The sequence below is a fragment of the Aythya fuligula genome, chromosome 3 (assembly GCF_009819795.1).
Source record: "Aythya fuligula isolate bAytFul2 chromosome 3, bAytFul2.pri, whole genome shotgun sequence".
Taxonomy (NCBI): domain Eukaryota; kingdom Metazoa; phylum Chordata; class Aves; order Anseriformes; family Anatidae; genus Aythya; species Aythya fuligula.
The window spans coordinates 7,877,961-7,898,433 of record NC_045561.1 but is presented as its reverse complement, the minus strand read 5'-3'; the positions used below and the strand labels follow the sequence as shown (position 1 = coordinate 7,898,433).

General features: G+C 37.8%; 1 protein-coding gene across 1 annotated transcript in view; it reads left to right on the top strand.

Annotated features, from left to right (window-relative positions):
• Window positions 1-20,473, top strand: part of SPTLC3 (serine palmitoyltransferase long chain base subunit 3) — an 85,449-nt gene that overhangs the window by 31,720 nt on the left and 33,256 nt on the right. Inside the window, exons 3-6 of the mRNA XM_032185306.1 lie at window positions 1,189-1,343; window positions 2,072-2,220; window positions 13,060-13,184; window positions 14,670-14,763. Of these exons, the coding sequence (XP_032041197.1) occupies window positions 1,189-1,343; window positions 2,072-2,220; window positions 13,060-13,184; window positions 14,670-14,763 (523 nt within the window). The remainder of the gene's footprint in view (window positions 1-1,188; window positions 1,344-2,071; window positions 2,221-13,059; window positions 13,185-14,669; window positions 14,764-20,473) is intronic.

The window sequence follows — 20,473 nt, the reverse complement described above, 5'->3', positions numbered from 1 at the left end:
GTTTTCCACTGTCAGCAGAATAGAATCTCAATGTCTTAGGTCAATTCAAAGAAAAAGAAAACTCATAAACCCTTTATTGTTAACTATATCATCTAGCTATATCTCTTCAACCCCTGTCTTTCCATATGCTACCTTATCCTTTCTAGCAATAGGCAGAAGTAACATCTTTGTGATTGCTTACTTATGTTTGTCAAACTGCTAGTCACAAAGCACCTCAGCAAGTTCAATTGCATTGTAACTTCATTTAGATTTTTTGCTGCTCCACCTCCTCTGCGCAGTTTGAACTGTGACTTACTATAGCACCTGGCATAATGGAGTAAAACTGTAAATAGTATTACTGTTCCTCTTACAAATAAAATTCCCAAAATAATGTTTTCTGATTTGGCTTCTCAAAGATGCTTGCACTACAAAATGAAATACAATGGTGTAATCTTTATATGAGCATTCTCTTGGAATAACTTTTTTCAATTCACTTATTTTGGCCATTCATGCACTATTTTGATTTCAGATATGCTAGTTAAATCTTGACACCATCCACAATGTATCTACATGGTCAGTTAATTCTCCAGTCTTCTACATATGTAATTACATGCCATGTTATTTTATCAGTCCATTGAATCCAATATCTAACATGGCTATATTTCTGTTTCATATAAAACTTTATTTTGATTCTGTACCTTTCTTTTAGTTTAATTTTCAAATTAAAATCCATAGATAGAAACTAATCATCAGCCAAACTCATTGTCTTAACTGTTTGGATGTCCAGTCTAGACCAATAATGCCCAGATCATTTGGACTAACTTTAATCTAGCATGGCCAATATTTAATGAAATACGGTGAGTTATTTCTCTGTTTTCAATCTGCTCTGCACGTAGCAAAATGTTCAATTTGAAACGTTTAGATTCTCCAAGTGGAAATAGTGGAAATATCATGAATTCATTTCGAACGTTCTAAATATTGGAGTGGAGAGTTAGGCCAACTTGTGGACCATGTGAAGTTTAAGAAAAAAAAAAATGTAGTTCAAAGTAATTAAACATATTTGTCGATTGGAATTGTGACATAGGAATATGTGGTTGTTGTAACCCTCTGTTTACTAATGAATCAATTTTTCCTTTGTAATGGGAATGACTTGGGTTCCCTAGCAGAGATTTTCCTAGCAACATAACCCTGTGCATGTTTTCAAACCAGGATTTTGTGCCACTTTATCAAGATTTTGAGAACTTTTACACCAGAAACCTCTATATGAGAATACGTGATAACTGGAATCGTCCAATTTGCAGTGTCCCAGGGCCGCAGTTTGACCTTATGGAACGCGTTACAGATGATTACAACTGGACATTTAGGTGAGTCAGCTTACATTCTGCAGGTGTCAGTTTCTTAAGAATTAATCCTGATACATCTGCAAAGCACAGAAAGGTGCGTCTAGCCCATTATACCTAATCCCCAGATATATCCGTTAGCACTTTTTTTCCGAAATCAGTACAGTTCTGACAATTTGTCCTCTTTCTTCTGAATATTGTTTGGCAATGCAATGTGGAAGACACTGAACTCTATCAGAAGTGAGATTTGTTTGGCAATGTCAGCACACGTAGAACAGCTTATGCTTCATTTATAATAGATCTTTAGTCAGAATATTGCAACTAAGTTTGTTGTATCCCTTGGTTAGGGTTTAAATAATAATTTCTTGCATTGCATAAGTACTCCTTCTAACTTGCATAGTGAGTCTCTGGCAGTGAGTTTTAAGCAGTTTACAGCTTGAAGGTTTCAGTATATCACAACTGTTATTGAGTTAAATGATATGAAAATTTACCATATAGATAATGTGCAGGTTGGCTACACTAACAATAATTTTTTTGGTTTGGTTGGTTGGGTTTTGGTCCATGAAATTGCCATTTCACCTGGCAAAAAAAAGGAAAGGCTGGAAAAACTTGTAGGATGTTAATTATATAAGGATTGTCAATTCCAAATATGAATCCAACAGTGGAACAAAATTTGGGATTTTTTTCTTCTGTTTTCATTTAGTGTGCGTGGGAGGGTTGCAGCATTCTTTAAAAATTTTTTTGATTTATAGGTTTACAGGAAGAACTATCAAGAACGTAATCAATATGGGTTCTTATAACTACCTCGGCTTTGCAGAAACAGAACCTAATGCTTTGAAAACTGTAACCAAAGAGTTACAAAAGTATGGAACAGGAATCTGCAGTACCAGACAAGAAATGGGTGAGTAAACAGCTAGATGGCCACCAATGTTTCTGTAACTATATGATTTTTCATACAGGTATCTTGAAGGAACTGGAAACTTAGAGAATTTTAATCATATCAACAAGTACTTGTTTGACTATTAACAATGATATTTTATTAATTATAATGTAAGGACTTTTTTCAAAGGAGAAAATATTACTCTTAAATATTACTCAAAAAATATTACTATTTTTTTAGAAAAGTAAAAATTTCCAGTGTGCATGTAAGGAAGAAATTCAGGAAGGTTTCGTCTCACTTTTTTGAGTTGATATGTCCTTTAAGAAATAAATGTGTTTTCACTTTCTGGGCTGCATGTGGTGTTATCTTCAATCCTATATTTTTATACAAATCCTTTTACCAAACCATTATTAAATGTGGATATAATTATGCATTTCTAATAGTGCAATCAGCCTGCATTTCAGAGAAAGCAATTTCCATCCAAACTGAGGAGGAGGTGTTCCTCTAAGCTTTAACTTTCTTGGGAGCTGTCAAAAGGGAAAAGTAGGCTTCACAGCATGGAGAAGTCCTTTATAGACTTTTTTTATCCAACAACCTGATTTTTTTTTTCGTTTTGTATCTCTCGTAGCAAATTTTTTTCCTCCCAAAATCTCATGAAAAACAAAAACTTTATTATTTAATTTCTTTCATTTTTCATTTCTTTCATTTCTTTCATTTTAAGTCTCATTTCCAGGGAGAAGAAGATAATAATAAAATAAAAATAAACCTTGTCATTACTTATCTTGTCATCATGGTTTGATTTTCAGTAATAAAATTGTCATTGACGACACACTGAGAGGGTTTACAGGTTGACCCTACTTTCTTTTTGTAGGTGACCCATGTGGTGACTGCAATATATTGTTTAACCTGAATTGCATGCATGCTTGAAAGTTGTCACCACTACTAGTCATCTAAGGTATTCAAGGAACATTTCTCTGTCTTTTTGCCTTGAATTCTATTTTGTCTGAGAATGCGTTGGGTTGTTTTCAGTACTTCAAAGAATATGTCTGGTGTTTGTCAGTCTTTATCTTTTGCCTTTGGAATTCTTTAATTTGGAAGACTTGCAATGGCTTTTAGTTTATTTAAAAAAAAAAAAAAAAAAAAAGTCTTCAAATATTAAGTCATAGAATCATTTCTGTTGAAAAAGACCTTTAAGATCATCAAGCCCAACCATCCACCTAACGCTTCAAGTCCACTGCTAAACCATGTACCTGTGCACCACATCTCTGTGTCTTTTAGATGTTACTGGTCATCTCCATCTAGTCTGTTTCAACAGCCACAGTGTGCAGATTTCTAGGACTTTCTCTTTATCTGAATTCCTGTTCAATAATCCTGAAGTGAATTTCAGGGAGCAGATGAGCTGGGAGGATTTATTAAAATAGAGAAGCATAGTGTTAAGACCTGGCTTAAGTCACATAGAGGAGCAGTCATAGCATTTTCTCCCAGGCAGCTAGTAGAGGTCCTGTGCTTCTGTGGTCAGTGGAGATACAAAAGCTGCTGTGTGGAGCAGTTCTGCACAATGGTTACTTCCTATCTAGAACCTATCTACCTTAAATTTATAAAACAACTTAAGGAAAATAGCTGCTTGTTACCAGTGTGGATACCCTCTTTTCTTTTTCTGTTCCCCACATGTGCGCTTCTCCTTCACATTCAAGCAGATTTGAAAAGTTATGTTTAAATTTCTTTGTTTGCTTGTATTATATAATATACTTTTTCAGAAGAAAGGGAAAGGTCTGCTCTCTGGAAGGTTTCTTCTTTAAGTAAGTGGCATCTTCATCTTAGTAAAATAGAACAGAATGATTTTGTTATTGGGCAGATAACATTTCAAAACTTTAACTTGGCCACACAAAAATAACTGAAGTGGTGTGAAGTATGAATACAGTGAGCTGTAGGAGCCTGTAGATTGTAAATTGACTATCCTAATTCAAGGAAGCACTTAAACGTATTAGTAATTTCAAACTAATTGGCTCTAAATGTGCTGTTCTGCTTACGTGCATTTAAGGGTCTGGCATGCTCAGGGCTTTACCAAGATTTCTTTCAGAGCAGTGGTAGATTTCTTTTTATAAGAAGGATCATTCCACTGCTTTGAGAAGATTTCAGAGAGAGGGGAAAATAAAAAATAAATAAATAAATAAATAAAAGGAAAAGAAAAGAAACACAGTGATTACGAGTGATGTTTGAAAGAATACATGATGGTAAAACTGTCCTCTGTGGTCTAAACTCCCCCTTTCCTAACTGTGCAGATTGTGGAATGTTGTCACATCAGAACGTTGTTGCAGGCCATTTGCTCTCAGAATAAGTTAATATAAAAGTTTTAACATATCATATTTATATTTACAAAACACTATTTTATTAAGGAAATGTAGTGAATGTGAAACAGTTACCGTCTCAGAAAAGTAACTTCAGACTGTGTCTAAACATAGTTCAGAAATTAACTTCAGTGAGAACTGTGAAGCCCTGCTCATGTTTTCTCTAAAATAATAGTCCATACGTCAATTGAACAGACATTCCTGATTAAGTACAAAAGCATAGGAACCTGATAAAAATAGCATCTGACCTTCTAGATTTGCTCTCCATAAGAAGATTCTAGGCTTTTTTCACCATTTTTAATCCTGTGTTCTTTTTTAATTATAATAATAGTAAATCACTTTCTTAGCATAACAGTGTCATTTAAGACACATTCCTGAGGCTTTTGTGGGACTTGCAATCTGAAAGAAAAATATTTTTCTTTTTTTTTTTTTTTTTTTTTTTTTTTAGCCCAAGCAAACTATCATCCCTTAGGAACAAAAGATCTTAGGCTTATAAGTAGTAGTTCTGTGAAAGCATTAGCTGCTTGTTTGATGGTCAGAAAGCAAACCAAATCATAGAATCATAGAATATCCTGAGTTGGAAGGGACCCTTAAGGATCATCAAGTCCAACTCTTGACACCGCACAGGTCTACCCAAAAGTTCAGACCGTGTGCCTAAGTGCACAGTCCAATCTCTTCTTAAATTCAGACAGGCTCGGTGCAGTGACCACTTCCCTGGGGAGCCTGTTCCAGTGTGCAACCACCCTCTCTGTGAAGAACCCCCTCCTGACGTCCAGCCTAAATTTCCCCTGCCTCAGCTTAACCCCGTTCCCGCGGGTCCTGTCACTAGTGTTAATGGAGAAAAGGTCTCCTGCCTCTCGACACCCCCTTATGAGGAATACTAGATATAATTAGGAAGTGAACAGAAAGTTAACCATAGAATCTCCATATGCTACTATATAAAAGCATAGTTTATTATAGTTTACTATATAAAAGCATAGTTTATTATAGTTTACTATATAAAAGCATAGTTTGCTGTCATCTTAAGTACTTTGCAAAATTTTGGTCAGAAACATTCAGCAGAACTGGAACGTGTCAGAAAAGGGCAAAAAGTATCATCAAAGGTCTCAAACAGCTTCTGGGTAAAGAACTACTGAGCTAATTGTCTTCAGCTGTCAGAAATGCCAGGCATTAGGCTTGGAAAAGAGCCCAGGGGGGAATTACAGAAGTCTACAAAATGATGCATGACATGGAAGAGTGGACAGATTTGGCTGTTGATTCTCTTCCACTACAAGACTTACAGCACTTTGTATGAAGTTGGTAGGAGATTTCCATCTAAATACAGGAGGCAGCTCTTCAACCAGGGGTCTTGCAGACCTGAGGAACTCATTGCGAATAAGGTTTTAGATGCCAAAACTTAACACTTCATTGAATTCCAGCAGACACAGGCTATGTACAGAGCAGAGATCATTGATAGTCACAAAAAATACCAGAACTCTTATCTGATTAAGGATATCCTTTTGATGAGATTAGTTAGAAGCTGGGATGCTATTTTTACGTGTATATGTGTGTATGTATATGCTTTTCCTGCTTTCATTCTTCCCCAGACATTGATACAAGGTGACTGTCAGATGAAAAGTAATGGGCTAAGGGGACCTTTCATGTGGCACAGTGCATCTAATACTAGTTGCTTAGCACTATTTTATGTAATTAGTTAAGTATTATTGCTGATGTGCCTATGACTATTGTTGTACAATCATTAACACTGCACCTGTGGGCTAGCAAATCATGATACAAATATGACTTGAATCGGGAATGTGCACATATTCAGATTTCTATAAAGTTAGACATCATGATAAGGGAAGAGTGTAAGGAACCAAGGAAGCTGTGTTCATGAGGTTAGTAACCCGTCTGTCTTCAGCCTTTCTGAGGACACAAAGGTTAAAAAGAGATTAAGGGAGGAGACTTGAGAGACCAGCAAGAAAGTGGGGCACATGTACCCAGAGCATGTCTTCTCAGAGCAGTAGCTTGAGTGAATGTGTGAAAGTGGCTATCTGCACTTATCTGACTTTTCTGTTCTGCATGGCATATGTGATGGAAGTAATCCCTGAAGGATTTTGAGGGTGAAAATTTAAGTGGAATTCTTTAGGAATGTTCAGAGGAGGTGGAGATGTAGAATGAGGACCTTCTTGGTCAGAGGGACAGGCTGGGAGGAAAGATAAAAGGATTTGTCTACAATGGTAAGAGTGTTCTGAGGGCATCTGGGAATGGCAAGGTTAAACTCACTGAAGCCAGAGGAAAAGATGCTCCATTAACCGTCTGAGGTGTCAAGGAAGGATACAAGAGAGACCTGCACCCACCACACCAGACAAAACTGACCATGGGCCTAATTTAAATTAAAATAGCTTTTTGTCAGCAGCAGTCTCTTACAGGTGCAGAAAAAGTTCATTTTTCATTTGACTAGGGAACCAGTTTGGACAGGAAAAGTAGGAAGTTCTGTTTTCCACTGTTACAGGAATAAAAATTGGATCTGAGGCAATAATTTTTGAATTCTGAAGGATTTAGGTAACTAAAAACCACCTACTCAAGTAATTGGGGTACTTAGAACATTTAATTTCATGGAAAGTAATTTCATGCAAACTAACAAAAAGCTATTTCATTTGTTTTAATCTTCTCAGAAGTGTTATTTTTAACATACTAAAAACAATAACAAATAGGTATCCAAATAAGTTAGAAATAGCATGTATTCCCTCTATATGGTGAAAAGAATGACAGCTTGAATGTAAAGTCTTTACCTTCCTTGCAAATCAATGCATTTTAATGGCTAGAGTGGGAGTTGGCCACTGCTGGAGACAGTCTCACAAGCCTTTTGTCTGAGCACATCCTGTCATTCTTATGTTTATGGTCAGACTTTTCAATGGAATGTAACTTCAAATTAAGGGGAAATTATGCAAATGTCTGCAAAATGATTATTTAAAGCTCTTTCTTGCTTGCTGATTGCAGATGAGAATAAAATCGGTAATTTAAAACTTTTTTTTTTAATAAAGCAGATTATTGTGCCTTAACCACTCCCAGGCTTATTGCCAGGGCTGTGATGGGGCTGTCATGTGAGCAGCCAGTAGCTCCAGTGCTCTATTTATCGAACTCACCATGATTCCTTATGGAGATGATATACATGAGTAACAGGAGCAAATGTATCATTAGTGCTATTTAAGCAGCCAAGCAGGATTACTGCCTTTTTGAAATCCTTCTCCTGTGATTAAGTCTTGGACCAAAAGACAAGACGGAGCCTGCACGGAACATTTGCAGGATGATTCATTCTGGAGGACATGGTTAGGAGCTTACCTTTAAATGCCTACCTTGCACTTGGTTGTATGGCTTTTTGTTTGTTTGACATTTTTTGATATTTGATTATCCGATTTCTAAAAAGCAGAACAGAAAGCCTGTGCCAACATTTAAATTACAAAAGTAGCTTCATCCCCTTCACATCCTTCCGTTAGGTTTTAAGGCCTAATAGGAATTTCTAGTAGCAAATTCAAGAAGGTATAAATAGTTGTATTTTCTTTTATACCACTTCATAGCTTTAATAAAAGCAAGGGCACATTTTAAACTCGGTACTGAACACACAGAGAAATAAATGGTTCATTTTTTAGTTAGGAGGAAATGATAAGGAACTAAAGTTCTTATAGTTCAGAGTTTCCAGGTAGAAACTTAAGGAAAAAATGCAGTGATATTAAATGAGAATTAGTGTGTATGTATATTTCATAATCTCAGCTTTCTGGTAGGACAGAGTATAGATTAGGAAAGAGTTAATGAGGAATTTTCCTTCTTTGTCATCTCCTGCTACCATCATTTTCCTTTTTTTGCCTATTCTCCCATAAATAACTGATTCAACTTAAAATCAAAGGGCCAGGTTTGCTCCTGGTATTTCACTGCACAAGAATGCTTTGTAAAGTATGATTAAGCTCCAAACAGTCTGACTTCCAGCAGGTAGAACTGAAGGCATCAGGAGTAAATAAGGGTTGTGTGGTCTGTTTTAAACCTAAAAGATCTCCAATATATAGTGTTATCTATGTATGTACAGATATTTATACACTTCAGATGCTGCTGTCCGTTCTCTGACACTAGACAGGTTGGACTTCAGCTGTGTATTTATAAAGGTAGACAAAATCCAAAAAAATGAAAAGATCCAAACTAAACTGGAAGTTTTGTTAAAATCAATCTCTGCTTTTCTGAGAATCAGTAAGTAACACAGGTAAATTATTGGATCTGTGACACATGTGGTATCTTTTTGGTATGGAAGCCCAGTGAGGTGAGAGCAGAATTAAGAATATGCGAACACTTTCCTTTATTTCAAATGCTTCCTCAAACCCCACTTCTTTAGGGGCTCTTTTCATACACACACAGTCATAAATGAGGCATTTGCATAACACTGCTATGTGCTCCTCTGCCTCTCATCACTGTGTATCATCCAACAAATTTAGGCTTTGCTCCTCTAGTGGACTCTGTGTGACAGTGATACCATCTGGATCATCCAGTCTTGTAGAGTTATGTGAAAAAATAATACACTTACTGCATCTTCTTTCTTCATCTTCCAGTAGGAACTTATTTGATCTTCCTTTGTAAAAATGTGTATGTGTTTCAGTAATTTATTTATTTATTTATTTTAATCTCTGACAAATACCTTACCAGAATGAGTTTGTGACCTGAAGTTTCCAGTGTAGCAGGGATGTTTAGGTGTCTTGTTTTGTTCCCCATGCAGCTAAAGGTACCTCTGACAAACCATCGATTTCATAGAGTAATGATTCTTATTCGCATTAATGAGTCATATCAGGATTCCCAGTTGCTGTTCATATGTGGAATTGACTTTTATGGGAATCTGTTCTTTTTCTTTCAGTGATAAAAACTTCTGTCTTTATCAGTTTACTCATCTAGCTTTTGTTTATCTTGAAGCAAACATTTTCTTTTATTCCTTGGGTTTCAGAAATCAAAATGAAAAATTGTATTAAAAGATACTGCTGCCAATGTTCGCAGTTTAACCAGTACATGTCATTGGTGTGTAAGAACCTGAAAGACTATATTGGGCAGACTGAACAGTGGTATTACCCACCATATTCAAGCTGAAGGAAGTGTCAAAGCTCAATAGTAAAATATGTAGACTGGGGGAAGTGAATTTTCAAGCTTTTTGTATCCAGTAGACTGACAGTGACCTTCAGTCCAAGAGCATCGGTAAGACTATGAAAGCCTGTCCCAGCAGAGCATGGTTCGTGTTCCCTGTCCCCAAAATGGCGAGTTAAGGGAGGGAACTAGGTCACCAGCATTTGAAAATGAGGGGATTTACTTTGAGAAGGGTGGGAATCTGCGGAGGCAGCTAATATTGTGAAAGTCCCCGCTTTTGATAAGATCTTTGATTTTACTTTCCATAATATTTATATAATCTTGAAACAAAACACCTGCTGTCCTCTATTGCATACAGTTGTTCATGAGGGAGGAATAGCTTTCAAAAGAAACTAATTTGTCTCTTAAAGGTGCAGGTAGCTTTCTCTTCTTCTTTTTCACCTTAAATCTTTCTCAGTAGGATGATGTACATTTAGTTATATCCCATTTCTCAGGTCAAACCAAGCTGTAGTCAATGTAAAAATAAAAAATCAGAGGAGGCAGAGTATGGGGAAAAAATTCGGATGTCTGTATTTATGTATAGGACAAGTACAGAAGGTATCCATTTACACAGTGTACCTGTGTATTAATAACGATATATCTAGTATATGATTTTGCATTCACTAGGTCATAATGCTGGTCAAATCCAACACAACTGAAGACATTTTTCTGATACCTGAGTTGGTACTGATAAGGTTGTGTTTAACAAAGACCACTGTAATTACTGTCTTTCTTATGTAGCTTGAGACATAGCAGCTTGTGCCTCTAGGAAGTTCCTCCAAATCAGATTCACATCAATCTGGTAATGCTGCTTGTGATTTTTGGGGTTGTTGCTGTGACCAACTGGGAATGCTAGTGGACAAGTCCTGTTCCAATAAAGCATATCTATTCTCTCATTTTCCCCCCAGTGGAAATGGTTGTGATATAATTGTTGCAGTTTACATGGTGCCCAAAGATTGACCTGTGATGGAGAAATCTTCTGATATGATTAAATAATTGCATAACTCATTAAATAAATACCCCTTTTCCTCTAAAACTGGGAAAATGCACTCTGGTATGCTTTTTCAGATCTGTTCTTCACAATGTATATGGCTATCACTAACCTGCCCCTGTCAGTATGGGTATTTATCATATTGCTGCTCTAACACCTCACCTTACCCACATACAGTATTGCCATTCTGATTAAAGTAATTCAAACCTAGGGCTGATGTTGCAAATCCTTGTCATTCAGGTTTTGGGGTTGCTAAACCAACCTCTATTGATTCCAATTTGTAGTCCAGGATTTGTAGACAATAGTGATATACGATACCATCTATGTTCAATGTGTTAAGGTTAGTAGACAATAAGTAGGAATAGGTCACTTTCAGAAGTCTGATTCTTCCCCATCATGCAATCATTAAAACTGGGTCAAAAGTGTGCTGTTCCTTTCTGGTTCATCTAATAGATGCTTGACCAGAATAATTTGTAGTGAGTCAGGCACTCCTTATTTGTAAAAACAGAAAACATGTTGCAACCCCAAAAAGCAATTTAACTCCACCCCAGTAGTTTCAGATCTACCCCGGTAGAGTCAGGGACAATTTTCTCATGCTTTAAAATGACTGCCTTGCAAAGCATGCACTGCTTGTTTCTCATGCTTTCACAAACCTACTTCTGATATAGTCTGTCACCACAGCGTGCTTGGCTCCAGAACTTTCCTTTCAAATCTTCATCTGTCCGTAGCCATTCAGTGACAAAATTGCATCTGTAAGGAGCACTAGTGCAGTTGGAGGGAAAAAATCAAACACAAAGCTAACTAGAAATATACGCTGAGACCTACTGGGCTTACAAGTCAAGGCATAGAGCCTCCCGCACACATGGTTGTGACCTGTCCAGCAGACAGCTCAATTCTGAAACTATTTTTGTGTTTTGTGGAGCTCAGCTACTAAGCACTGGCTGTTTACAGGGCTGGCATATACCCATGCACATCCTGGAATCTACGAATACAAAAAGTAGCCATCCTTGAGGACCTTCATGCACAGTCAGCTCACGTTTACTGGAGGTTCTAGATATTTAATGAGGAAAAATTAACAAAACCACTACTTTGCTGCAACGGCTGAGTTAGCATTGCTGCTGCCATTTTGTTTTTGTTGTTTTTACTGAGCTTCCCTCCATGATAAAGGTAAGATCATCTTCGTGATTTGACATTCTTGTCAAGGCACTCAGTCAAGCTTCTGCTTTCCTTCATTCTTCTGCCCTTTGGCCATCACAGTAAACACAGATTTCTTATTCTCACTAATTGTAATTCATTCTACCTATATTATTGTGGCATTGATTTGTGCATCTCAAGTGAAGTGAGATGTTCGCTTCTTCAATATTTTCTTCTGTTCCCTGTTTATTCATAGGAGAAATGCTGTCAGAATCCACAGGCTACTCTTTTCTTTCCCGTGTATCACCCTGTAAGAATTCCTCTTGCCTTGCTACCTGCAATGCACAGCCAGCCAAAGACTAGAGAGTTGGCAAGCTGAGATGATTCATTACTGTTCAAAGTTAGTTGTTATCTTAATATCTTCAACACTGCTCCCCTGTTTGTTCCCCTTTGTATTTTGTTGTCCTCCTTTGTGAGTTGGTGGGGAAAGATACTGCTTTTGTTGGACAGTTGGAGAACATTTTTGATTTGGAGCCTCCAGGCACTAATATTAGATAAGTAAAACGCAATAAGGAAGGTTCTCCAGTTGCTGCCTTGGCATTTGTTTGACTGATGAGAGGGAAGAAAGAAGAACGGCTATCACTTATGAAGAGTGGCATGGCTTCTACCTTCCAAAGTACAAAAAGATGGAAAAAAACTTTCATTTGTCTATCCATATAACAAAATAATTAAAAATTTTGTATACATACAGGCACACAAGAAAAAATGGAAGAATTTAATTGTAGTAACTTTGTGCTTTCTCATCCAAAAAGAACTCAAACATGTTCAAGTTGTTTGTCCTATGCTTCCTGTAAAAAGGAGGAGGGCTTTTTCCTCACTGAGGGAAGAGTAGGGAGAAGAAAATGACTTTTCAAGATAGCAACAACTTTTGATGTAGTTTATGAGAAATTGAAGTGTTTTGTGGTTTTTTTGTTTGTTTTTGTTTTTTTTTTTTTTTTTTTCCCAAGGCAACTGCTTTGCTATCTTAACAGCAACAATATTTTTAGCATTAGTAATAGCTTGTTCGCATCCTTTTTCTTGTTGTATTCCACATGCACCAGATACAAATGGAAAAACTTAATTAGAAATAAAAAAATAATAATAAAATAGGTTAATAACAGTCTTCTCAACTGATCTTTTGTATATTTTATGTCCTTAGAATTAAAATCTTTCAGTCTAATGAGATTTAAGATTCTTTGTATATTTCTGCAGGTACCTTAGACAAGCATGTAGAACTAGAGAAACTTGTGGCCAAGTTCCTTGGTGTAGATGATGCTATGGTGTTTGGCATGGGATTTGCAACAAATTCAATGAATATTCCAGCCCTTGTTGGGAAGGTGAGTACTTCCTGAAGGAACACATGGAACTGTTGTTTATTAATTGTATTAAAAGCAGTATTCTGGGCAAGCGTTAAATAGAAAAGCTTGACTGAGGGGAAAAAAAGCATGATATTGGGAACCACTGGGTCATAATGCTGACGACCTTGTGGCGTGTAATATGCTCCTTTGTCATATTTTCTAGCTCTGGGTGTTCCTATCACACACATCTAGCATCTGGTTAGGGATCCAGTTTAAGATTATCCAGGTTCTCTTAACCAAGTCACCTCTTCCTAAAAAGTGAGCACGTTGCCTCCCATGTCTCAGGTGTTATAGGATGAACAATTTGGGACTGGTTTGTTTGTGTTTTGTTTTGTTTTGTTTTTTTTGTTTTTTTACCTACTTGCACAGAAATTGAGCAGGAATAATTGTACAGGGATATTTAGATACAAGTGGCATAAAGATATTGCTATATGTGTTATGTAGAATATAACTATAGTATCTGTTAATATTATATATCATTATGAAGTGTTATATGTTGCAAGTATTATGTAATTGCCATATGTTTGGGAGATTTATTCTTAAATTTCCCCTATAATTAGCCTAGCAGCTATTATTTTCTTGTCAAGATGTACATACCTAGCTCTTACTGCTGATGCTGTGTAGTAGTATTTAGGCAGATCTGTGTACGTATCTCTCATCCAAGGCATAATCTGTGTTTCCAAAATAAGTATTTGCCTAATGTATTGTCCTTTGACTGGGTAATGAAACAAAACCATAAAAGATATACAATAGAAAGGAGAACTAAATTAGGGTTCCAGCTTGAATTTCAGCTATAAATGCTGACTCTTGTTGATAAAACACACAAACGTACTTCTCCTGCATTTCTTAGATGAAAACTTGTTTTCTTTTTTGGAATATGAGTTAATTAATGAGAAATATGCTACAGGTGAACTGTATATTCATTTACCAGAGGGAGAGATTCTGCCTGGTGCCTAGGCTCCACTTGTGTCTTAATGGACGTGGAATTTATGCAGCAGCAACCCAACCTGATCTTATTTCTGCAGCTCAAAGTGTTGATGTCAGTCCAGCCTCAGTATCACTCCTCCTTACCTTAGTGTTATGCTACTTGGGGTGGTTGGCTGTATTTTTCTGGACACACAACACAGACTTTAGACAGATAATAGAAGAACAAACATCACTTGATTTTCGTATAAAGCAGTTGATCTCTGTTAGGGTTATTCACCACATTCTAGTTACAGGAAATATTTGGCCCCTTTGCACCTCCTGGGAATTCCTGAAAATACAACCTTTTATTTTTTTCTGTCTGCCTTTGCAGTGGGTCTTTGCTCGCTCATAAAAGTGGCAAAAATTCCAATTCACGTCTGATACTTACAGTTTAATTGGTGCAGTGCTATATTGTAGACATAAATGTATGCTGAAACACACACACTTGTCAACAGCCTCCCAGTTCATGCAAATGCTGATTGTACTCCTTCTTCACAGGGCTGCCTCATTTTAAGTGATGAGTTGAACCACACTTCCCTTGTTCTTGGTGCGAGGCTTTCAGGTGCTACTATTAGAATCTTCAAGCATAATAGTGAGTATTGAAGTTGGAAATGTTTAGAGACAGATGTTCACACCTCAAAGGCAAGAGTGCTTTCTTTCAATGCATGCTCTGCTTTCTGTTCCCAGATAATGCTTTTATCCAGACACAAGAATTAACTGTTCAAGATTAAATGGTTTTCAATGGGGGAGAAAATAACAGTATAAGATAATAATTGCCATTCTGCATGATCTGGGACATCAAGTTGGATCTTAATTTTTGAAATCTGGAGTCTTAACCTCCTTGTTGTCTTTTTGACATGCTAAGTGACTGTATGTTGCCATAAATATTGTCACTATGTCACTACAGCAAAATAGTATGAACAAACTTACAGAAATTAACTCTGCGTTTCCTGCCTCTGTTTCTATCAGGTTCAGTGCAACCAGAGTTACATTAATGTAACATTCCTTTGAAACAGCTACCCTGAATTTTGGGGAGGGGGGATTATAGCAAAGATGTAGATGGTTACATTAAGAGCATCATCCAAATATTCTTTGAAGTATGATTTTAGTATAGAAATCATACTAACGTAATGTATTACCTTTGCAATTGCGTAATTATCTTCTAAAATACTCATGCTTTTAACTTTTATTTAGTTAATGCTGCTGTGGTCACAGTCAGAGACATTGTGACTGGCTTTGATGACAAGAGCTGGTTCTTTTCCCTTAATCCCCATTGCAATTCCTCTTTGCATCCCCACTGCTGCCACCAGGCAGTGATTGCAACAGAGGTTAAGAAGCTAGAGAAGTGGTGAGGAATAAGAAAAGAGGTCTGATCGCCTTTATTAATAACTAATATGGTCGCTTCTCGTTATTGTGTTGTGTTCAGCCCTGAGGTGAGCAAAAATGAATTATACATACACTGTAAAAGGCCTAAGGATCCCTTGGAATGAAAAGCACACTGTAATTATAATACAAGGCGTTGTTATAATTAATATCTATTCATAATTTGGGCAAGAAGCAATTCCTGAAGATCATATAAGAATTAATGATCATGTGTATCAGTATGTTTTTACAAAAGTAATTATTCGTATATTAGCCCACAGCAAGCCCCAACTTGTTCCATTTCCACAAATTTAGATATGCTAGGCATAGTTGCTCTACCGGTCTTCTCTCAACTCTTCCTTAGTTTGTTCGGTACCTTATCCCATTCAAACTTATGTTTGCTTTGCTCTTTGTGGGATGATCTATCACTAACCAAATCCAAATATTCTCAGCTTCTCCACCCATCTAGTGCCGCATGCAGCACAGCTGGCTTATGCTGCTTCCCACAGCATTTCAAAGAATGTTCCAGTTTAAGGAGTGTATTTCTCTCAGCTGCTAGGCAAGCAGTGAAGACATCACTTTGGGCTGTCATTCTCACTTTAAGGAATTCAGTCTTTATCCATCCCTCAATATTTCACTCCTCTCCCAAGAAGCTGTTACCAACCAGCCTTTACTTGAGCTAATGCCAGATGAAAGCTGATGTTCTTTTGTGAATAATGAGTGACCCTAGAAATAACAGTTACTGGTCCAAAAAGCATCAAACCAGCACTGGAAAATTTAGACAGTCCGTTTGAGGGTCTCAGCAAACATCAGTGGATGCCCAGTCAATATTGCTTCAGAAAAGGCCATTGTTTTCTAGATTAGAGATCTGATCTGCCACAGTCAGCCTTGTATGATATTTCTGAGTTAACACCTTATTTTTCAAAATGAAACTGTGAAGAGTTTTGCAAATACTGTTTGAAATTTGAGTGACACCTTTTTTCATCACAATTTTGTAGCCCGAGTCTTATCTGAAGTGGCGCTTAGAGAGCATTTTGTGTGAAGAAGCTTCACACATTCAGGATTTTTCTGTCAGCCCACTGTGAACCTCTCCATGTTTCCACAGTTAGAAAGTTTCTTACTCTCATTTATTTATTTATTTAATCATACCCATGAGTTACGCATCAAGAAATCATCCTTGTCCAAAACCAAGAAAACTTGGGAGCACCTAATGAAAGTGATTCAAGGTAATTTTAAATGGATTTAAAATGTGCTTCTTTAAATAGTAGCTAGTAAACTTGCAAAAGTTCCTGCTACAGAAGATTGTGGAAATGGACAGGAGTTTCAAAAGGGATTAGAAAAAATCACAAACAGAGATCCATACATGGATATTAAAAAATAAAAAAATCACCAGGGATGTCTTTCAACATCCCTAAAATGTCAGTTGAGATTAATGGAGGAAAATGAGAGAAAATGACCATACAAAGTGCCCAGGCTAAATAGATCTCTGGTTGCCACCATCAGAGATGGTGGCCACTGGGCCAGATGGACCTTGGTGTGTGGGATCCCCCTGGCACTTTGTGGAAGAGAAGCAGAACATCCTTCAGATATCCTTGACCACATCTGGAAGAACAAGTCAAGTCATACTATCCATTTTAGGTACAATTGTCACCTGTTATCATCAGCAAAGAAAAAACGTTGTTTTGTAGCTTTTAAAATTATATGCGGAAATACATTTATGAGCCTTTTGCCTCGGGGAAAATAGGACGTGTGTTGGGGGAGTAGAGCAGTGGAAATGATAATCTTGCAGGACTACCTTTGTGTAGGGTGTGTAGTTTGACACAAAATGAAACAGACAGTATCGTTCTCTATGGATGTGTCAGAGTAGTATAATGAAAGTCAGTAGAGCAAATGACTGTAAGGGGATACATAGCCTAAACTACCGTCTTATGTTGGGAGGGTTCTTTTCTTTTCAGTTAAATAGCTACTTGTTTGTTTTGTTATATCAGAGTTGTGTTGCTTGTGCTCCCAGATGATTATTCTCACTCATGGATATACAGGATATACACTGGTGTGCGAACACACACCCAAAATGTCCAGCTATGTTAGTACTGTCATTGTCATGCTCACAAACAGGAATTAAGCCATTATCCGTGTCATACTGCCTGATGAGAAAATGAGGTTCCTTATGCTGAATTGGCCCTGTGGATGAATAGAAAACTTTGTACCTTGAGTTATCACATAAAGAACTTTGATAAGCATTAATTTCAGCATCAGGTAGTCGTGCATTTTGTCTTTTTAAAATCCTCCTCTGCATTCTCATAGAAAAGGTCAATACCCTCCACCTCCTCCTTTCGATGGAGAGGGGTTTGATGTGTGCCTTTTCATATAAGGAAATCAATGATCCTTTAAAGAGCTTGGCTTCTGGCATTAACTGCAGGATGTTACTGTGTCAAAGGCTTGGCTAGGGCCCTTTGTTGAGCGGTTGGAACAATTTTCCAGCAAGGCGCAGAAGAAAAGAGTAAATCTGAATCCAATCCCAAAGAGGATTAGGGCTTAATGTGCTTTTCTTTCTGGCTTGTAAGTACGGAGCCAAGTTGTCCGCTGGCATGAGTTGGCTCATCTCCTCTGGAGCTGTGCCAAGCCCCACACGCATGCCACTTGACCCAATATTGCCCTGCGCTGCAGACAACAGAGAGAATGCCAGGCAGTACCACCGCTGGTGCCTGAGACACACTTTCTGTGCAAAAGAGTAAGCAACCAACCAAACAAAAAGTTTAAATCAGGCAGCAGATTTTGAAGTTACCTTTTTGCTGTTAGAATGCAGCTTGAGTAAGCAGGATCTTTCCACGCTCCTTATTGCTTATATCAGCCTCTTTTGAAATGCTGTGTAATACCTTTGATAAGGCTGCCTCGAACATATTTACTTTGGCTCTGACTTCCTTAGTTGCGTATGTATAGAAGAGACACTGGGAGAAAGGTGAGGTGTGAATGCTTGTTGCAGTTATTATAAATGGTTAGCAAAATGAGGAGGAATAATTATATAACGAGTTTGTAAAACTGAACCAGCTGCTTCTGAATAGTGTGCAAAAACATGAACAGGTGTGTGCTGGTAGCCTCCCTTTCTAACAAGCTTAACACTAAATCTCTCCCCTCCTTTTTTCCCCTTATAATAGTAAAATTATGTTCAAATAAATTATAGGAAATCATATTCTATTATAAAAAGTATTTCACAGAAAATAGAGTAAAAACTGCTATTTTAAATCTATTACTGCCACGTATTCATCTTTCAAAGGCTATTATGTAGGTGAGAAAGCTTTCAAACCTTAAGGTGAATAATAGAGCAAAGACGAGATGTGAATCTGTAAATCTCTTTTTATTTGGACATAGGAATGTGCCTTGCATCCTGACTGCAGGTGAACAATCCCTTCCTTGTAAACAGACAGGAATTTACAGGCTTGGGTTGAGAGAAATGCACAGGCACATGCCTACAGGTCATCCAGGAGAGAGAAATTCAGGAGAATACCCCAGTCCTATAACTGAGACGTACTGAACGTCCCCTTCCTATGGGCTCTCACTAGCAGTATTTCTAGTCTTCACCCTGCTGGGGTCACAGCAGTGTGCCACAAGGTATTTGGCCCTTAAGGTATTTCTGCTCCAGGGATCTGTGAGGTTTTGTGGATGTTAGAAGCAAAGCTCTGCCTCCTGGAACCCCTGCTCTGAGGAGTGGGAATAGCAGTTCTCTTTTAATGACTATTATTTATTAAATTGGATCACACCTGAGATCCTGGGGTTACATGTCCATGCAGTTGGGCCTGATTTGCCCCAGGATCTTTCCCTGTAGGTGGGGACAGCACGGTAGCACAATGCTCAGGAAGAGTCCCGCAGCCATGTGAGGCCATTTGGTGACTCCCAGCTTTCCTGTTTCCTGAAGGCAGTCATAGCAAAGACTGAAACCTCCCCTCCACTGTCTCCATGGCATCTGGGCAGTAAGAAGGCCCTTCTAAAATTTCTGCTCTACATCAGCCAGCCTTTTGCCAGTCTCACTGAATATCACAGGTTGTGCTGCCAGTGGAATGAGTTGAGGTAGAGAGGCAATCTTGGGATCACCTACCACATCACTAGGATGTTTGTTGCTTAAAAATAAACACTCTTTTATCCATTTTCTTATCCTTTCTATTAATTCCCAACATTCTTCTGTAGAAATAATACTTTTAGAACATTTTTTTAACCCAGTAGCTGGAGCTTTAAATCTGACTAGGTTTAAGATGGAATTGATTGGGTTAATTGATAGGAGTTATAGGTGCATTTCCAGACAGGTAGACTAAGAAGGTTTGTATCAGGCCTCGTTTCCTGGGCAGTGATTTGTTTAGGAAGCTGGAAAAGAGCTGCATTTCTATCCTTGAAGTGAAACTGTGCCGGCAGCATAGCCCAATGGCCAGTGTGCAGTGTGAGGAGGACAGGAGGCAAAGACATCTCCCCACCTCTGTGGCAGTAGTGGCCTGGCCTTGGTTAGGTGTGTGCCAGAAGGATGTTATCCCTACCAGACTTGTGCTCTGGAGAGCCTCTCCCATCCTTCCCAAGTGACCCACGTGGATGTCCCTTCAGTTATGTGGGGGCTATGCTCATGGGTGCTTTTGTTTTCTGGCCCTGGGAAAGATTGACATACTGCCTGTTCTTTTTGTTTTTCAAAGACAGTCTTTTATTTTATGTCACATATTTTAAAGCACTTTTTCAGAACCCCCGACCTTTTTCTTGGATAAATATTTGCTGAAATCTCTTAACCTTTCCAATAAAACTTGAAAAGCAAAACCAAGTAGCTAACCATTAATCAGCTCGTGATTTTTATCAAGGGTTTTCTGTTGCAGCAATTCTGTGCCTTGTACTAGCATCAGGTGAGAGCATATCTTTGTTCATTCAGTGGACAAATGAGGGTGTTCCTGACTAACTACATCCAGGTG